At 39.7% G+C, this 18,381-nt stretch overlaps 2 protein-coding genes across 2 annotated transcripts in view; both read right to left on the bottom strand.

Moving 5' to 3' along the window:
* Positions 1 to 5,357, bottom strand: part of mrpl11 (mitochondrial ribosomal protein L11) — a 28,715-nt gene extending 23,358 nt beyond the window's left edge. The window contains exon 1 of the mRNA XM_071539431.1: positions 5,291 to 5,357. The gene's annotated coding sequence lies outside the window, so the exon portion shown is untranslated. The remainder of the gene's footprint in view (positions 1 to 5,290) is intronic.
* Positions 5,358 to 7,348: 1,991 nt separating this feature from the next.
* Positions 7,349 to 17,366, bottom strand: LOC139661094 (uncharacterized). Its single transcript, XM_071539430.1, has 16 exons — positions 17,087 to 17,366; positions 16,421 to 16,541; positions 15,262 to 15,475; positions 14,311 to 14,453; positions 13,262 to 13,430; positions 13,078 to 13,133; positions 12,152 to 12,336; positions 11,936 to 12,046; positions 11,677 to 11,802; positions 10,537 to 10,641; positions 10,281 to 10,439; positions 9,363 to 9,996; positions 9,190 to 9,253; positions 8,396 to 8,571; positions 8,222 to 8,309; positions 7,349 to 8,083 (listed from the first exon to the last, which is right to left on the bottom strand). The coding sequence occupies exons 1-16, from the start codon at positions 17,273 to 17,275 to the stop codon at positions 8,032 to 8,034; spliced, it is 2,592 nt and encodes an 863-aa protein (XP_071395531.1). The 5' UTR covers positions 17,276 to 17,366; the 3' UTR covers positions 7,349 to 8,031.
* Positions 17,367 to 18,381: the final 1,015 nt, after the last annotated feature.

Genomic DNA, 18,381 nt, shown 5'->3' with positions numbered 1-18,381 from the left:
GCTTTAATGCACCACAACTCCAAACTCTTTTGGAGCATGAATAATAAAACTGCAATTCCCTCGCAAAATGAAATCACTCATCACAAGGCCAAGCAGTGAAAGCTGAAGGAGAATTGACCTACATAAGGCATAACAACTGCACTGACAGTATGTTTCACGGAACTGAATTTACATTAGACTCAACAGCTAAAGCAGCGTTAAGTCTGCAGCACTGCAAAGTCTGTCCAAGGCTGTACAATATGAGCCTTGCTAAGAACTCGGTGCATGCTGCTCTTAAAGTTTTCTTGCGATTAATCAAATCAAAGGCAGAGTAATTTACAAGGTACAGACATAAATTTTGAGCGGGCCTTTTAGGCTGTGCGTTACGTTCAAGTAGATCTAAGCCAATTACTGTGGCAGCAGCATTGTCATTCACAAGGCCTACACAGAAAGAGCAATTTATTTGGATCATGTAGGGTTGTTGAGTAAAAGCATTTGTTGAAACGTGTCTTATTGACTTGTTAAACAATATGCGACAAAGCCGCCCTTTAAATCACCAGCTGAAACAAGGAGGCACCCAGGGAGCGCAAACCTCCGCCAACGCTGAGCAATTCTACAACTTGCTGCTACACCCAAAGACTTCATTCCTGTCACTTCAGTTTTAGGTTAAATTGATTTCTTGACCCTGCACACACAGCCTTAGGATTTGGAATCAAGTGTCTATCTCTTGTTAGTTTCACAGTTACGGTTAAATAATTTTATTTGTCTAATGGCCGAAATCCCAGATCACAACCAAAATCTAATCATGTCTAATCAATCTATCTGTCATGGAAATCTGTTCATATTTTTTGAGATATCCTACTGACAAACTAACAGGGACAAAACATAACCTTGTCAGCGGAGCTAAATATGTGAATAGTATCAAAGACAAAGGAGAAATGCAGGAGAAAACTCATGCCTGCCATGATAATTTGCCTGGCTCAAGTGTTGTGCAAGACAATCAGAAAGTAGATTCCCCATATAAAAACTCACAAATTAAAGTTTTATCACTTGTTACAAATTTCTGAAGGGTTTAACAGAATAGAAACAGCAGTTCCTGTGGTCTATTTCAGCATAATTAAAACTGACTGCACTTCAGAGAAAAATGACTTTGATTAAAGAAATGAATCAATTTGCTATTAAAAATTTAGGCCTAATTACATTGGTATAAGACCACTGTGCCCATTGCTGATTGGTGGTTAGGCTATTAGGCTCTCTTTAGTCTTCATTAAGCAGACAAGCCTAACCGTCGCCCACATCAATGATGCCTGTTTTCTATTTACAAGTCAAGGTTATAATTAATGATGTTCTATGAAATTACATTCTTTAAAGTGGAAAAAATTGTCTTTAAGAGAGTGCCTCCTGGAGAGAATACTGGAGTGTCATAAGCATAAATGATATTGACATTTTATTAGCCTTGAGGAAATCATATCTTCGTCTCTTTCTATATTTAATTTCTTCTTACTGCAGTAAGGTGAAATAAAAATGGAATAGTAATATATTTCGCAGTGGGCTAAGGCTTTGTACCTGTAGCGTTTTACACATTCAAGTCTGGTTTAACAACCTATTACATGTTACATGTTATCCGTCCTCTCTTCTTCACATCTCCACTAAATTAACATTAAATAAGTTAAATAATGTATTTTCTAATAACACAGATTCTGTGATGCCATATGATAATCTTGAAATATGTAAGAATCAAACAATATTATCTTACTGTTGCCTGTGTACTGTGATAACATGGTATCTGCAGCTCACTGATAATTCCCACCCCCTATTTAATTTAAGCTGCTGTCCCATGTGGTTGGTTTGATATGTATGGTCCATTACTTGAGAATATTTCCTGTCAGGGCTTGATAGTGTGATATTCTGACTGCTACTGAAATATGCTGAAACCAGTCTTATCCTTCAGTCTTGAAAGCAAAAAACACATCCCATGTCCGTCTCCTTTAATAGATAGAAACTGTCAAAACCCATTTCTAATCAGAAATCATGATTAGCATGCTTTTAAATTAAGAGGGAAAGGACTGAATTAATTCTGATCTTCCAAACACACTCAAATCAGCTCTGACAATTGGCTTTATTCATCTCTTAGTTTGGCAGTCCATCTAGTGGCAGCATTTACCTTTACACTTCAGCCCACGCTCTCATCCAGAGTGATTTATAATGAGCTAGCGGTAAACTTCTACAGGCAGGTGTGGGGATCGAACCCCTGAGATTGTCTCTGTCACCACTAGGCCGCCCTGCCTCCATATGTACTTAAGATAACAAATAGGCAAACAGGCCTTGGAGACAAGGTAAAATCCCTGGGCCCTAATGGAAAAAGAAGGCATGTGTAATAAAATCATAATAGAATTTTGATGAATTAAAAATATTTCTGTCTACCTTTGAAGAAACATTAGAACCCACAGTAAATGACTACAGTGTCCTTGAATAGATAAGACGACTAAATCTCTCCTAATAACACAATAAACACAAGAAGGGACAATCACTGGCAGTTAGGGGATCTGCGACGGAGAGTGTCTTTCCAAAAGTGGCAGCGTGTTATGAATTTAGAGCTGTAAATTTGGCACGATCGATGGGCCTAATGCGGTGACAAAACAGGACAAATGTACTGGGCTGTTATCGCTCAAAAGGCTGCTTGAGATTCCCTCGATAAGATTTGGAGATTACATCAAATATGAAGTTATAGAGGCCAGGGCCAGTCATATGCCAATGCTGTTCCACAACATTAGTATTCATCCCATCAAACTCCAGCCCTGGGACTGAATATTGATTCCTGAGTGCCAAGTGCTAAAGGCCAGTCAAATAAAACACTGAACTTCAACAAGAACTGAAGAAGGGTCTCAGCGATTCGCTGGGACTGAAAGGAGAAGTTGCATGACCTGGTTTGACCCGGTTTGACCTCTCCTAGCTCTTAGCTAACTTGTGTATTTCTGAAGAAAAAAAAAAACTTTTTACATAACTTTTAGGAACGGCCTGATTTGGCATAAAGTAGCCCTGTATGAGGCAGATGTTTAAATTTAGACCTAGTTGTGAAGCCTCGGATCTTATCTGTTTTAAAGCAGAAGATATCCAGTAGGCAGCAGGCATAGGTCAGTATCACATTATCTTGGCAAAAAATATCTACATTTCCATCTTACATTTAGCTGATAATATTGTGCAGAGCGACTTTCAATAAGCTACCATGATATTCATTAAAAACAGTGTGGAAATTAGTGCTAAAACAGTAAAATCACTTCCCAGCATGTTTGCATTCCAAAAACGCATAACATACATAACATTTAGGGCTGCAACTAACGATTATTTTCATTGTTGATTAATCTGTTGATTATTTTCTCGATTAATCGATTAGTTGTTTGGTCTATAAAATGTCAGAAAACGGTGAAAAATGTCAATCAGTGTTTCCCAAAGCCCAAGATGACGTCCTCAAATGTCTTGTTTTGTCCACAACCCAAAAGATATTCATTTTACTGTCATAGAGGAGTAAAGAAACCAGAAAATATTCACATTTAAGAAGCTGGAATCAGAGAATTTTGACTTATTTTTCTTAAAAAATAATCGATTAATCGTTGCAGCTCTAATACCATTAACATCATAAGTCAACATACATTAATGTTCTATTTAAATCTTCATGTACTGAACTCTATACTGACTGCTATCTGCCATTATTGGTCTCTCTCTATAACCTACAATCCCGGTTCACTGGCCTGGGGAATATGCAAAATAAAACAGCTCATAAGGACAGCAGCACTCCTCGGCACTGTGTTAATGTTGTCGTCTGAAACGATAACCACTGAAGCAGTAGCTATATACAGGCCCATCACTGGGATATGCAGCTTTGGCTCAAACCACAAAGTTGTACTTCAATAGTGCTGACAGTCTATATTCCCTACATGTATTATCCCCGCTGGCCTGCGATCAAATCCCACCAGGCCCATTTTCTCTACTGGCTTCCCTGAATTGCATCGCTCCCATCCTGTTTTAATGGCGAGAGAGAGAATGTGTTACAGACTCTGGACTCTTTTCTGAAAAAACAATATTAAAAAAGCAACAAACAGCATCAACAGAGGATCAGCAGCTGAGGTGGTACAAGAGAAAACATATTAACAGGACTGCCTGGTGTGCCATGAAATAGACTTCAGTTACGCCTGTCATTACGAATTCAACTGCGACTTTTATCTTCTGACTCACACAGGATGCGTAAAGTGACGTGTCTGGACGTGCAAAAAAAAAAAAAATCTGAGTTTGTTCACATTTTCTATCACATCTTCAAAGAAAGAGATGAAAGCGATCAGGCTCACAAGGTCATCGGAAATCTTTGTGGCCCGGATGCAATCAAGCAACAAACAAGCAATGAAAAGAGATGAGGAGGGAGAGGAGGAGGAGGAGGAGGGGGAAAGCAATGCAGACACAGATTTAAATAAATAAAGCCAAAGGAGAAGCATAATGGCCATTTTTATGCTAAGTGCGGCTGCACAGGGACCTGACATTATAAAAATCCAATCTTTAGAATGAGGGCTGGTAAATTGCATTGAAATGCCAAGTGTAACCGCAGCCAGAGTGAGATAGTAAAAGTGTCTTAACGGCTGGAGCCATATGGGCCCCGGTGGGATCAGGCTCCTGCACCAGCTGGATGTTATATTCTGATATTTAGGAAGCAGGATCACTAGATAACAGTAAGTGCAATTAGAAATGTGTGAGGTTGCATGCTGTCATCACCAAGGGGGTTAGTGCTGGAAGGAAGGAAGGAAGGAAGGAGGGAGGGGGCAGTGAACTTGGAGATGGATAGCCTATCAGAACAAACAGACATCCTGCCATGATCCTTTGCAAATCACCCTGTATACTTTCACTGGTAAAGTCTATCCCAGTCATTGTCAATGGGACAAATATGGCTTTGCTTCCAAGTTGACCACAAATTTAGAGTCTACATAAAAATAAGTCTTTACACTCGAGTTACACTGATCAGATCATACGATTAGGATCTTAAGAATAATTCAGTGTGAATCGTGTTTTGCAGTAGATTCCTCTTTAATATTATAAGCAAACCCAGACGTCCTTCCCTAAATGAACGTTACTTATGCAGACAAGCCCAGTCAGTTTGTCCCAGTTGTCACATTGAACAGCGAGAGGCTCACATTCACACATTTCCTGCCTGAATGCACCGGCCCCGTTACATACATTCATATAAAAAGCCCGCAGCTTGTATCCGAGCCCAAAGAAGACAGCGCCCTATCAAAATGAAGCGACATTAAACTCAGGGTGACCATACCTGTCACTTTGCTCTGCACCTTCACGCCGTTAACAGCGACAGTCAGGGCGCAGACATCTTGGATTACTGAAACTAGGGGGACAGTTTGCTGCTGCCAGTCACAACACCGCCACCTGCTGGAGGGGAGGGCGGCAGCATCAGCAGCATCACTGGAGATTTGAGAAGGATAATAATAATAATGTACACTTTATTGATCCTGTGGGGGGAAAATCTCTTCTTCTTGTCGTTTTATGGCAGTTCGCAACTAACGTTTAGGATGCATTCTGCCACCTACTGTACCGGAGTGTACAGATTCAAGGCTTTACTTTATTATGGACTAATTAAATTATATCAACTAAAACGAAACAAAAAAAGACCCTTGACACTCTCCAATCTCCATCTCTCTTCCCCAGCAATTCACAAAGGTCCCACCCTCGTCAAATACTTTTATAGGGCTTACAACTCTTCTCATTCATTATTGTAGCTCCTCCAAGACATCAGAACATGCTCTGCACTCTGTTACATGGCTTTCTTTTTTCGGACATTTATTAAAACAGGTTCCTTGACAATGCGTCTCACACAGCATGACATAGACACAAATAATATTGGTATATAAAAAAAAACAGAAAACTAATTAACAATACAAAGACATAAGATATGAGAAGAGGGGGAGGGATATCCTTCTTTGTATGTTATATATACTTTCACATTCACCCCAAATTATCCAATTAAATGTTTACAGTATGTTTACTTTGCTAAATACGTTATAACAGAAGACCATTTTTCTAAATAAATGTCCATCCGGAGTTGTAGTCTCGCCGTTATATTTTCCATACAGTTCACAACCTTAAGTCTTTGGGTCCATTGGTCCAAGGTAGGTGGGTGGGGCTTAAGCCAGTTTATTGTAATCATTTTATGGGCTATTAACACAAGAGCTCTGAGCATATACAACTTGTTTTTCCCTAACCCCCTTGAAGGTATATTGCCTAAAATTAGCTGCTGTGGTTCAAATGATCTGTCTAAATTCAAAATTTCTCGTTACATGGCTTTCTGTGCAGTTATCATACTCTTTCTGACTAAATACAATGCTGAATTTAAACCTGCCTGTCCCAGTCCTAAACAACCTGTAGGAAATTCTCTTTTCACCCCCTGGAGTCGATGTCTTGCTCCAGGACACTCCGGCAGGGCAGATGCTTGCAGAGTAGAGGGACTCTCTACCCACCAGCCACCCTGATGCCCAATATGGAAACTAATGAGGACCTACAATATATTCCCAAACATTTTCATCATGATTTTGTCATTTTGAATTAATGCCACCTACTCGTCACCTCAGCTTTCGTTGCTGTAACACTGAAGCAGGCAACAAACAGCCTCAGATGCAGTGAGCTCAGTGTCAAACAGCTGATGATGCTTTTTGATTTGATTCAGTGTGATGTTACCTAATAAAAATGAATAGTCTATGCGCTGTTATGCTGCCACATAACCAAAATAATCCTTTCTGTTACACTTCCAGCTGCCACATAATGAAACAGCAAGAGCAATAGAGAGAGACACTTACTGGCTATTATAGCAATATGGCCACAATTATTGGCCAAATTCTGTTTCTGCTGAATGCAATGCATGGGAAGTTTCTTTACACTTTGTAGAGACTTGTCTACAACATCAGTTTTGTTTTAATTTGACAGATCCAGAGCAAAAGTGAGATGCAATACATGACATGATGCACCACAAATTTAGAGTGTATTTGTATTTTTCTTTTGTATTTTTTGTAAATGTAGATTATATCTTAATGGATGAATGTGAGGAGGAAGACTGCAGATTACGCAATTATTTCAGTGCTGGTTTAGTGCGTCTTTATCACAGTTGACGAACAGGATTTCCCTGGTGGGATAACCTTGTTTACCCTTGTATAAAACATCTTGGATCTTTTACTCAGATAATGCTTTGGAGCGAATAAGCTGCTGGCAACCAATTCACATTTCATAATCACTGCAACAAACTATAAAACTATAAACTATAAAGTCCAAACACATACACCAGAAACCTGAAATGAAGAGTATAACTGATAAAAATCCTTTATTGGAATGTTTTATTTGTAATAATATTTCAAGTTGTTTACTTTGGACATTGTTTCAAGCTTTCAAGGTGAGTGGGAGTATCAAACTTCTGACAGATTTCAGTGGCTAATAATTGTGAATTCCCCTGTTATTATTATTATACAAAACCTAAAGTCACATGAATTAACATACTAACAATCTTCCCACACGAAGTGCTCAAAGTGATAAGAAATATTTTAGGCAATGTCATTTTAATCACACCAAAGGATCCTTGTGTCCGTACCAGAGGTGAAATTCAAACTGTCAATATAAAATATGCATTACTTTCTCTTCTGAGTTTGACAAGGGAGGAATGCAAAGTCATTTTCACTGAACAATGTTTCTGATTTCCCACAGAAATACATCAAGAATAATCACAGACAATTGCGTACAAAGGCAATTCGACGACCACAAAAATAAAAAACCGAGGAACAATTCACAGCATATTCAATGCATTTGAGGTAAAACCGGCAGAAAATGGTGTAAGGGTTCAATACAGGAACAGTGACAAATGCTGTAAAGGCACTGAAAGACGTTTAATAAATAATTTAATATTCTAAAATGTCAAAACTTCTAAAAAGGTACGGTCACCTGAGAAGACACAGACAGAAATTCACAGATCAGTTGGAGGAGCTGCTGACTTCTGCAGGGCCGCTGCACTCACATTCAGGGAATTCTCATTGGGCAAAAACTCTTTGAGTAGAAATGACAGCAGCATCTGTCAAAAAAAAGGTGAGTGACAAGAGCGTGACAAAAATATGTTAGGATTTATTATTGAATAGAGCGTGCAAAATGGATGCAAAAAACAAGGGTTGTTGACTGACAGACAGCTTCATCTGTCAAACTAGATACTCACATACACCAGCTTCTTGTTTTCTTCTCGTCCTGGAAAAGATTGAAAACAGACTCCACGTCCGTCTTCTTCAAGATTAGATAGTTGGAATCTAGGGGAAAGAAGAACATAACGTGGGTGAGACACGCGTTTCACACGGACCATCTGGCACGAATAACAGGGAATAACGTCACGCACATCTGGCACCGATGAGGTGGTGAGCCCGCTCCCTCGTCTCGCTCTTCTCCTCGGCGGTGCGAGGAGCGGGGGCCGCCGGCGGACAGTCCGGCCACTGCTTCTCACGCAGGGTGTCGATGTACACGGCCATCTGCGCTTCTGTCGGATTCATCTTGTTCAAGAAAGAGTTCACTTTCCTAGAGAGAGGAACACAATCTTAAGTCCATCGTCATTCAAACACTCTGTCATTAAGGAACGGTTAGAAAGCTTCTTCTTTGACTGCTGCTGTGTGTTATAATAAACATCTGTAATATATTTAGTAGTGTGGATTTCCCTTCTTTTTTAGAAAGCAGTACAAATAATAATTAGTTTCTTCGACTGCTGCTGTGTGTTATAAACAGTGGTTCTCAACGTGGGGTCCGGGGACCACCAGGGGTCCCTGAGGGGGTTCCAGGGGGTCCCCAGCAAATTGATGAATTGTTAAACTTCAGCATTATATCATTTACAAGAAGTTAACACAATTAGAGAATGTAGAAGACTATTTTGGTCATAGTTTCACTGTTATCTCTCTACCTACAATACAGATAATCATGGAATTCTGGACAAAATCAGATCTCACAATAAAAATATTCTCAGATTTGGGTCCGAGAGACAAAATCATATCAAATGGGGGTCCTTGGCCCTTATGTGTACTAAATTAGGGGTCCTTGATATGAAAAAGGTTGAGAATCACTGTGTTATAATTAACATCTATAATATGTTTAGTAGTGTGGATTTCCCTTCTTTTTTAGAAAGCAGTACAGATAAAAACTTACTTTTTCAAGATGGGCATAACAGGTTTCAAAATGGCATCAAATATGTTCAAGAGGATGGAGTTGCCTGGAAGACACAGGGAAAAGGTTGGCTTTGTAAAATCATCTCAACTCTCATGGAACAAGTCCATGATCATATATGAGCGATACCATTTGAATTTGAACACTGAACACACCAGATATTTCTTTCAACAGGTCAAATATGGCTTTGGTCGCTTCCAGTTGCTCCCAGCTGGCCTGGTTTTTCAGACACTGAGGCTCCTCCCCTTTTGGCAAAGTCCCCTGGTCCTTCCCTTTGGTCTTGTGAAGTCCACCAGACATTCTGAAACCAATTTTTTCCCTTTTAAGAGTCCTTCCACCGAAATGCCGCCATGATGGACCGTCTGTGCTATCCGCCAGCGAGCCTCCGTTTTGGCTGGAGTGTTGTGTGAAGTCTGAATCAATCTGGTCCTCATCGTTGGCGGATTTTGTTGAGGCTAAAGACTCTTGTGACCTGGACCGGGACAATCCTCTAATTATCATTTTCAAGTGAGAGGTTAAAGGATTATCGAAGTCCTCCGTTTTGTCTTGGGAACAGCTTTCATTACTTGAAGAGTCTGACCTAACAAAAGATTGTGTTTCCTTGTCTGCCTCTAATTCCTCACACGGCTCTGAAGGAGCATCGCACTGGGAGATAATAATAGTTGGAAGCGTAACACTGGTAACGTTAGTGCATTTCTCACTGGAGGTGTTAGAGTTTTCTGCAGTTGTGGTTTCTGGATGTGGAGAGATTAGGTTTTCTCTTGTGGCTTCTGTGTGATGGCTGGAGTTCTGTTAAAAAGAAGAAAGCAAAGCAATCTGGCTGTGACAGCTCACCCTTCACATGTTACAGCATCTCACACTCCAAACAGCTACACAAATCAATTTACTAATTCAATAACAGACTTTTTTTTGATGCAATTAAAAAAATATTGCCATCGATTTTGATGAGGTGATTTTGATTGCCTACATTCCTTTCTTCAATAGCAGAGGCCATTCCATTGTTTTGGTGCCAAAAAATCCATTATGCTTTTACTCAAAGAAAAGAGTTGCTTTTGTGAGACTTTTTTTTTTACCTCTTCTTCCTCTTGTCCTGGAGTCAGGAAGTAGGCCAAGCCACTAAGAAGCCCCCACACGCCCACATAGTGCTCCTCTTCACTCAGCAGTTTGTCAAGTGGGCAGAGGAACTGAAACACCGGCTGAGTGTGGCCTATCAGGTCGTCAGAAACCAGCTCCTGCACAGGAAAATGACAAGTGTAGGAAATCTCTGAGTTATGAAAGTTGTCAAGTGTGTGTACATCTATAAGTCTAGATTATTCTGGTTTCTTTCACCTGCAGGAAGAGCTCAGCTGATAATCTAATTTCTTCCTGGACCTCGTCACTGACTTCCCGCTCTGAGATCTCCAGCGCCGATATCGGGGACAGGTTGGTCGAGTCCTGAAGAAACAGAAAAGGGAATGTTCAAAATGTGCACACTATGGCAAGAGGACTGCAGTGCTTTTTGCATGATCTGACAATGGATTTTTAAAAATTCATCCCAAATGAAGGCAATTAAATATTGTGGTATACATATGTTACATTCCAATCTTGTGAAACAAGTCTTGTGGTTTGTTTTCACAACAGCGCTGTCCTCTGGCTCATCCTGAATAGAGTGCAAGGAGCAAAAACAAGCCTTTCCTCTGCAGACATGATGAAAAGAAAGAAAAAATATAAATCCCTGTTGCTGTTTTTTTTGGTCTATTTTGAAGTATTCCATCATCCTCTAAGTCCTAATATAGTATGGTGTAAGAAATGATGCAGAAGGCTGATACATGTTCTTAATTTAACTAAGAAATACATGCTGAAAAGTATGTGAACTCCTTTTCGAGAGATTTCGCTTCCCTGTGAAGTGGAGAATTGAAGGTTGGCTCAGCGACTGACATAGCTGTCAAGTCATGAGCAAAAAAAAACACAGTCCATTACCACCGTTCCACCAACATGCTTCATGCTGCTACATGGTCATTCATCAGTTCAAACTTGCACAGATAAAATTCCTCACTGAACACAATGGGAGGGTTAGCTAAGCAAGTCAAGTCAAATCAACTTTATTTATAGAGCACTTTAACCCAAAACAAGGTAGTTCCAAAGTGCTTTACAGTGTTTGCACTCATTAAAAGTGCTGTAAAGAACAGAGACAGGTAAGGAGAATGCAGACAAAGCATATTAAGCGCACATGCAATTACACACACACACACACACAAAAAGATGTACAGTAAAGAAAACCAAAAAAATATTTAGTATCATCTACCTCTTCTGACTTGGACATCAAGTGAGCAATAGCTTCACTAGAGTACAGGGAAGCAAATTCTGGCCTTAATAAGATTTCAAGAACTGGACCTGTTTAACTTTTCAGCAGTGGTAACACAATTTGACATTTGTTAAAAAGCAGGACATGAGCAAAAAATTGTTATGGCTTTACATTCTGTCCCTCACCTGCCATCTGTTGCGGAAATATATGACGTCCATGTGGGTCTTTTTGATGTCCCACTGCAGGTTCTCGGGGTTGTCCTTCTCCTCCAGGTGAACGGTGAAGATCAGCTCCTCGTTCTCCCACTCCACCTACGGCACAGGCAAAGAGTCTCTGCAGCTCAAACATTAGCAAAACATCCAAGGACGTGCTTTTACAGCGCTCCCACGTACAAATAACTAGCCTGCAGGACATTCCGCAGTGTCAGTGTTATTTATAACTCACATGAGGGATGCTGACAGCCCAGCGGCCGACCCGCCACATCTCATACGACAGCTTGAATTCCATCATGTCCTCCTGAACGCTGGCCAGGTAGTTCTCCAGATCGCTGTCCTCCTAATGAGGTTTGTCCAAAAAAAACAACAGTCTGTCATGTTTCATAAGTAATCATCTTCAGTTTAATGAATTGTGTAATCTAGCTCGGTGCAGCGGTGGTCTTACCCCGTCAGAGTCCTGCTGGCTGTGGACGGAGCCCTCCCTGCTGCTGCCTTCACCCTCAAAGTCTCCCTGGATGGACATGACCCGGAACATCAACTCTTGCTCCATCTTTTTCATCTTCTTCTTCTTGGCTTTCTTAGACTTCATCTTGTCCACAAATTTTGACCATCCCTCCTTCAACTTATTGCCTGAAAGTACGACAGCCACATATAAAATGTCAGAGACATCACACAGCTTATACTGATAGCGATTTGATTGAAAAGCCTTGTAGAGTGAGGAGGTCTAACAACTTTTCAGCACCACTGCAATGGAAAAACTGCACCAAATGTAATACGCAAGTCAGTTTTTACTCTTTAAAGAGCATTGTAAGCATGATCAGGTCAGACTTTCAATGTTACCATGTGGGAAACAATGCCACAAGTAAGAAGTTTGTTTCAAAATAGAGCAGCCTAAAACTATTTTCTCTTACCATTACAAAAAGGTATGCATATCTAACACAAGGTCAGGAGATCTCACACTATCCCAAGCCTGTTCTGTTCAATTATCATTGCAGAATTGCTTGCAAGACAAAGAGACAGGCATTCAGACTTCATTGGCATTCAGCTTGCTGTTTGTGTAATTAGCTGTCTGGACCAGCAAACAAAAGCAACAGAGGACCGATCATGCACGAACAGGCTGACAAGTAAAGAAAATTAAAATGTCACTGCAGCTGACAACACATATCACTATTCATCAAATTGCCCTGCAACACGTTTTGCAAGAGAGCAGTTCTCCATTCGCAGAATACCAACGAACCACTCCTTATATCTGCCTTGAAAGCTCTTTTCACTCACAACGGATCAGGACTAAAATCAGGTAAAAAATACACGTATTGTTCCTACAGGTTTAAGCAATCACCGAGAATAAACTTTAAAATTACAAAAACACACCTTTCTTTTTGGACTTGCTCCTTCTGTTGACAGAGTTCTCTGCTCCCTCCAAGCTCCTGGAAATCCAAAAAACACACAGGCACCAAACGAAACCAATTTAAAAGACGACGTGCCAGTTTCAGAGCTTTGCAGCTCACCATGACTAGAGCAAGCGAGCAGATTGCAAAAGATGACAGCCACTCACACTTCACTGCCCTCGCCTTCGCCCTCGTGTGAAGCCAGAGAGACTCGCTCCAGGTCTGATCCGCACAGCTCCTCCACAGAGCTTTTAGGGGTCACACTGTCGAGCTGGCTCACCACCAGCTGGTTCAGGTTGTCTGGGTCAGACAGCCATGTGACGAGCAGCTCCAACCCTGAGCAAAACAATAAACACACTAAGACCATAAACACACTAAAATCCTAAGATGAGAAATTCATATTTGACAAGGAGGAGAACATTAATAGGATTGAAAAGGAGTATTGCTTTTGAATCTTCTTAATAGGGCTGCATAACTGCTTGTGTATAATCACATATCGAGATTTTAGCTTCTATTAATCATTTTAGCATTGGCATATCAGCCATTTTGAAACACTTAATTTCATTTTGAATGTCTGCTGTAGGTGAAAATGGCCAAGGTGCAGTGAAGTAATTTTGTTCCTCAAATCATCAAGACTTATCATTGTGATTAATAACAGCAATCATAATATTCAACAAAATAATGAAGATTATCATTTTAACCGTAATGGTGAGGCTCTAATGTATAATATAGTCAATTGTTCCCAATTATTAGAAGCACTTGTGTTTTTGAAAATCTACAGTAATACTCACACCTCTTTACAAAACACTCACTATGCCCAGAAATGAGCTGTTAGAAAAATGTAACTTAATCATCACCAGAATAAAGGGAAGGTCTGGATGTGCAGGTGTTAATGTTTCACCCACATCTATAAAATCACTTAGTCTAACAGAGCAACACGCATAATTGTGCAACCTGCTGCATGACAAACCCTCCGTGGGATAAAACATTTTATCCATTCCCAAAAAAATGACAAACCACTATAGGGAATCAACAAATTACTATGGGATAAGCCTTCCTTTTATGTAACCCAAAATTCATGTTCTTAAGCTCTATAATGCCATTGACATTAAAGGATTACAAACAATTCACACTTGCAAAAAAATCATGGGAGGCTTAGCCATTATGTAAGACTGTATTCCTGCAGAGAGAGAGAGAGAATTTAATGCTTGCTTACCCTTTAAGGCAACGATCTCATTTAAGGCACAGCGGTTGACATCTTGGCCCCACAGAGACTCGGGGAAAACGTTACGAACCAGAACCTCAGAAAACTCTCTGAGAACTGCAACCTCCTCTGATCTGGAGCCGAACAGGGGCTCTCTGACACAGACCGCACAACAGACAGAACAAGACAGAGGAATACAACAATTACTACTAAATTAGATCAAAGATGTTTATCACCACACATCTCAAATACTGTTAAGTACCAATTTAGGAACGCTGCTTTGGCTTCAGTGAAGCATGGAGAGGTGCTCATTGAAGCTAAAAAATGTATCCAAGGCACTCTTCCCATACAAACAGTAAAAAGACTTTAATATTCATTGGTTTAATGATGCCATGTTTCAAAAGCACCTTTTAAAAACAGGTTCAAAGGTGTTCATAAAGCACTTTTTAAAAAATCTGTAACATGTTAAGGTGTTTAAAAAGCACTTTTGAAATGTTTTTAACATGCTAAGGTATTTACAAAGCACACTTTTAACGTGCTATGGTGTTTAAAAAGCACATTTTGAAACATTTCTAACATGCTATGGTGTTTAAAAAGCACTGTTATAACATTTTTAACATGCTATGCATTAGCCAATTAATAAGAGTGTTTTACTTTTTGTATAGGACAAGTGCCTTGGATACATTTTTTCTGCCAAAACATTGTAGTCTAAGTATTCTATATGAATTTGATACACTACCCTTCAAACACACATTTAACAAGTTGAATGTAGCACAAGGCAAACCATTAGGTTGTCACTGCAACCTAACTGCAACCTATGGTCACATGATGTGACCCAATAAAAGTATAGTTATTAAGTAAATGATTCATAGGCGATAAAAACATTATGGTGTTTATAGAGATCAGCACAGAGTAACATCAGCAGCAGCTTGAAGTCGGTGTTGTTTCATAAGAAAGTCTCACCTGTCAGAGTGCTTGGCATTATGCAAGTGTTGGGTCAGGATACGGATGGAGCCCACAACCGCTTCGCACACATCTAAGTCTGTGGCTCTCTTGATGACTTGGTCTATGACGAAGTCAAACTCGCGGCTCAGCACCCGGTGCAGCGGCTGGCTCTCGCACGGCTCAGGGACGCCGTACCAAGGCAGGACCAGCTGGCCGTACGCACACTCAAACACTGGGGAGAGAAACCACAACAACACACCAATTCACATAAACACAGGGTTCACACACTCACCAGGGCATCAAGTTCAAGGGACTCAAATTGGCATGTTTGGGTAAAAATATTCATCATGTTAAGTGTTGATGCCGGGATGGGGAGAGGTCCAGAGAGTTGAGGCATACTGAGGAATTTGGGTGCTATATTTTCATTAAAATATATATATATACTGTATATAAATTTTAAAAAATTAAGTACTTTCAAGGACATCCATTCAAAAACGTTTAAGGCCTTATTTTAATTTCCTCAAATCCAAACTTTCAATGATTTTCAAGGCCTGTAGAAACCCAGAAAACTGCTACAATTTGCATGTTTTGTAAATTACAAAATACAGTATATAAAATCATAAATCTCTCCAACTTCCAGATTGATTGAGTTCATTTCAACAGAGCTGTGACTGGCATTGTGCTTCACTTTATAACAGAAGCAGTTTAACACTGCACAAAACACAGAACCCACAGACAAGACTGATAATGCTAGATATGCAAACCAACATGCCTTATTTCCTGTTTTACACATGACTATAATCCGAAATTGTAGGCCTACTTCCTTTCTATTGAAAAGGGTTTGTTTTTCATCTTTTCTCTCCTCAAAGCTCCTCCCTGTATCATGTAACATGAGCTCCTGCTGCAGCTGCTTCTATGCAAAACTGTCCTTTTGAACTGTGTCATCTCCAAACACAGCTATATTTTGTTGACAAAACACCCTACAGTAAAGAGCTGAACAATGATATTTAATCTTCATCCATATCTTAATACACAGGGATCCTAACTTGACAAACTAAAAGATCTGACCTTGTTATAGAGAGTACTAATTATAAATAACTTTATGACTGTAAAATAACTTTTCTAGTTGGTGAAACAATGTTCCAGTTAGGGTTTCTGTTGCTGGTGTGTGTCCCACCTTGCTGAAGAGATTTCTTCACATGTGGATACTGAGACTCCAGTGGTATTTCAGCCTGTGTACTTCTACTCTCTCCATCAGCAAAGTCATAAGCAAACAACTGTTCCTCTACACAGCTTTCCTGAAAGAGAGAAGCAAAACTATGAATTAACTACATGGGAATTATTAGATTAAGGACATAAAAGCTTGAACGTGTGTTGAGCAGAAGTCTGGTCTAGATGATTCTGGTCTATGTGTTGAGGCTTAACACGACTGTTTCAGGCCTCTGTGCAAAAAAATGCCCCTCGGGCTATAAGTGACACTTCACCAATATTTGTTTGCATAATGTTATTCTCGCTGCTCAGGTGTTGATGCAACTCACCTGACATATAGACTCGGGCAACAAGTTACTAATTAACATTTTAATAACATCTTAATGGATTTGCATAACACTCATCGCCTGTAGGCTACTGTTCATAAACTTATCAAAGTCTCTGCATTTATCTCAGCGAGGAAGACTTAAAATGCCATCACATGATCGACAAATGAATTTCATGCACACAATTTTTAATGCTAACCAATTAAAACATGACTAAAGCCAGCTGTCACCATGTTGCATTACCCATACTGTAAAATCAACACTTTGGTGCACGAGTTATAATATGCATTATGTAGCTATTTCAATACCTGGAGTATTTTGTCCTTATCCACTTCGTCTGTTTGAGTGCTGCTTTCCCGGCCGATGCTTCTGAATAAAAGTGGAGTTGAAAAACAACAAAGAAAACATAGAAAGTACTGGGTCACTGTTCGGCCACAATCCGAGAAATACCAGACTAAGCCGAGGATAATGGCGATGGAGCAGCGCCATAAGTACATCTTCTTTTCTTATAAGACGCCTGTTTTACTCGTATCGCTTAGCCTGAGCCGGTGTGTCCTGCTCATATTCACAGCTCCTCGGTAGATCCACATGTTTATCAAAGAGGAGAAAGACGCTGCTTTGAACTAAAAAAGCGGAAAAAGCGAATGGGAAAAGTATAAACTGGTTGAGGCGGAGCTGTGATTGGCTGCGGAAAGTCCCCGGGTATCTGCTGTTGATTATAATAGGATGCCATCTACAGGTTACAGCTTTACCTGACACTTGACTTCAGTTATGTGACGGCGTCAGTGATGTGGTGGTAAATACACTATGACTTCCAGTCAGTCATCATAAAGCAAACAACGACCATTATATACAGAAATATACTTTATTTTCAGAAAAGCATCAAGTTATGTTTTTTCTCCATAAAAGATCACATCAGTTTGATAATATTTGCTCGGATGCATATTATGAATTTCAGTCATAAAGATTTAGCCCCAAATAAATAAAGTATCTATCTATCCATCTATCTATCTATCTATCTATCTATCTATCTATCTATAAATATCTATGTATCAAAATCAGAATCAAATCATTACTAAAAGAATAATTAAAATTGTGTAAGAATTCATTCTGGTTCCTGGTCAAGAGTCATCTTTTGCTTTAAAAGCACAAAAATCCCAAATATATATACATAAATAAACAAACAATATTTGCAACGAACATGAGTAATCAGTCATGTTTTGGTGAAGTAATTTTGGAACATGCAATGGATCTTCTTTTCGTTTGATAGGAGTTTTTATTTAGCCTGTTGTCAGGTAGTTTAAAGGAGAGTGGTAGCTTATGATACCACATGATGGCGCTAACTGCTCTTCAAGTGATGGAAGACGCGGCGAGAGGGAAATGCCTCATCTTTACTTCGCTTTGATAGCCTTGTGCATTGAAGACTAGACCAATCAATCAATTGGAGTTTAATACATGTATTTTACAAGATAGAGAAAATTGCTGGTTATCTGAAACAAGTATCTGATTCTATAGAAAAGCTTACCAGCTTCATCTTTAACGTTCAGGGCAGTAGACAAACTGTTGTCCGCTGACTGATACATCCCAAAATTTCCAAGCCACA

The sequence above is a fragment of the Centroberyx affinis genome, unplaced genomic scaffold (assembly GCF_046629955.1).
Source record: "Centroberyx affinis isolate AG114_WGS23_722 - 3 ecotype Tasmania unplaced genomic scaffold, CSIRO-AGI_Caff_v1 ptg003460l_1, whole genome shotgun sequence".
Lineage (NCBI taxonomy): Eukaryota > Metazoa > Chordata > Actinopteri > Beryciformes > Berycidae > Centroberyx > Centroberyx affinis.
The sequence above is the reverse complement of the archived record's forward strand: the minus strand, read 5'-3'. Positions and strand labels throughout refer to the sequence as shown.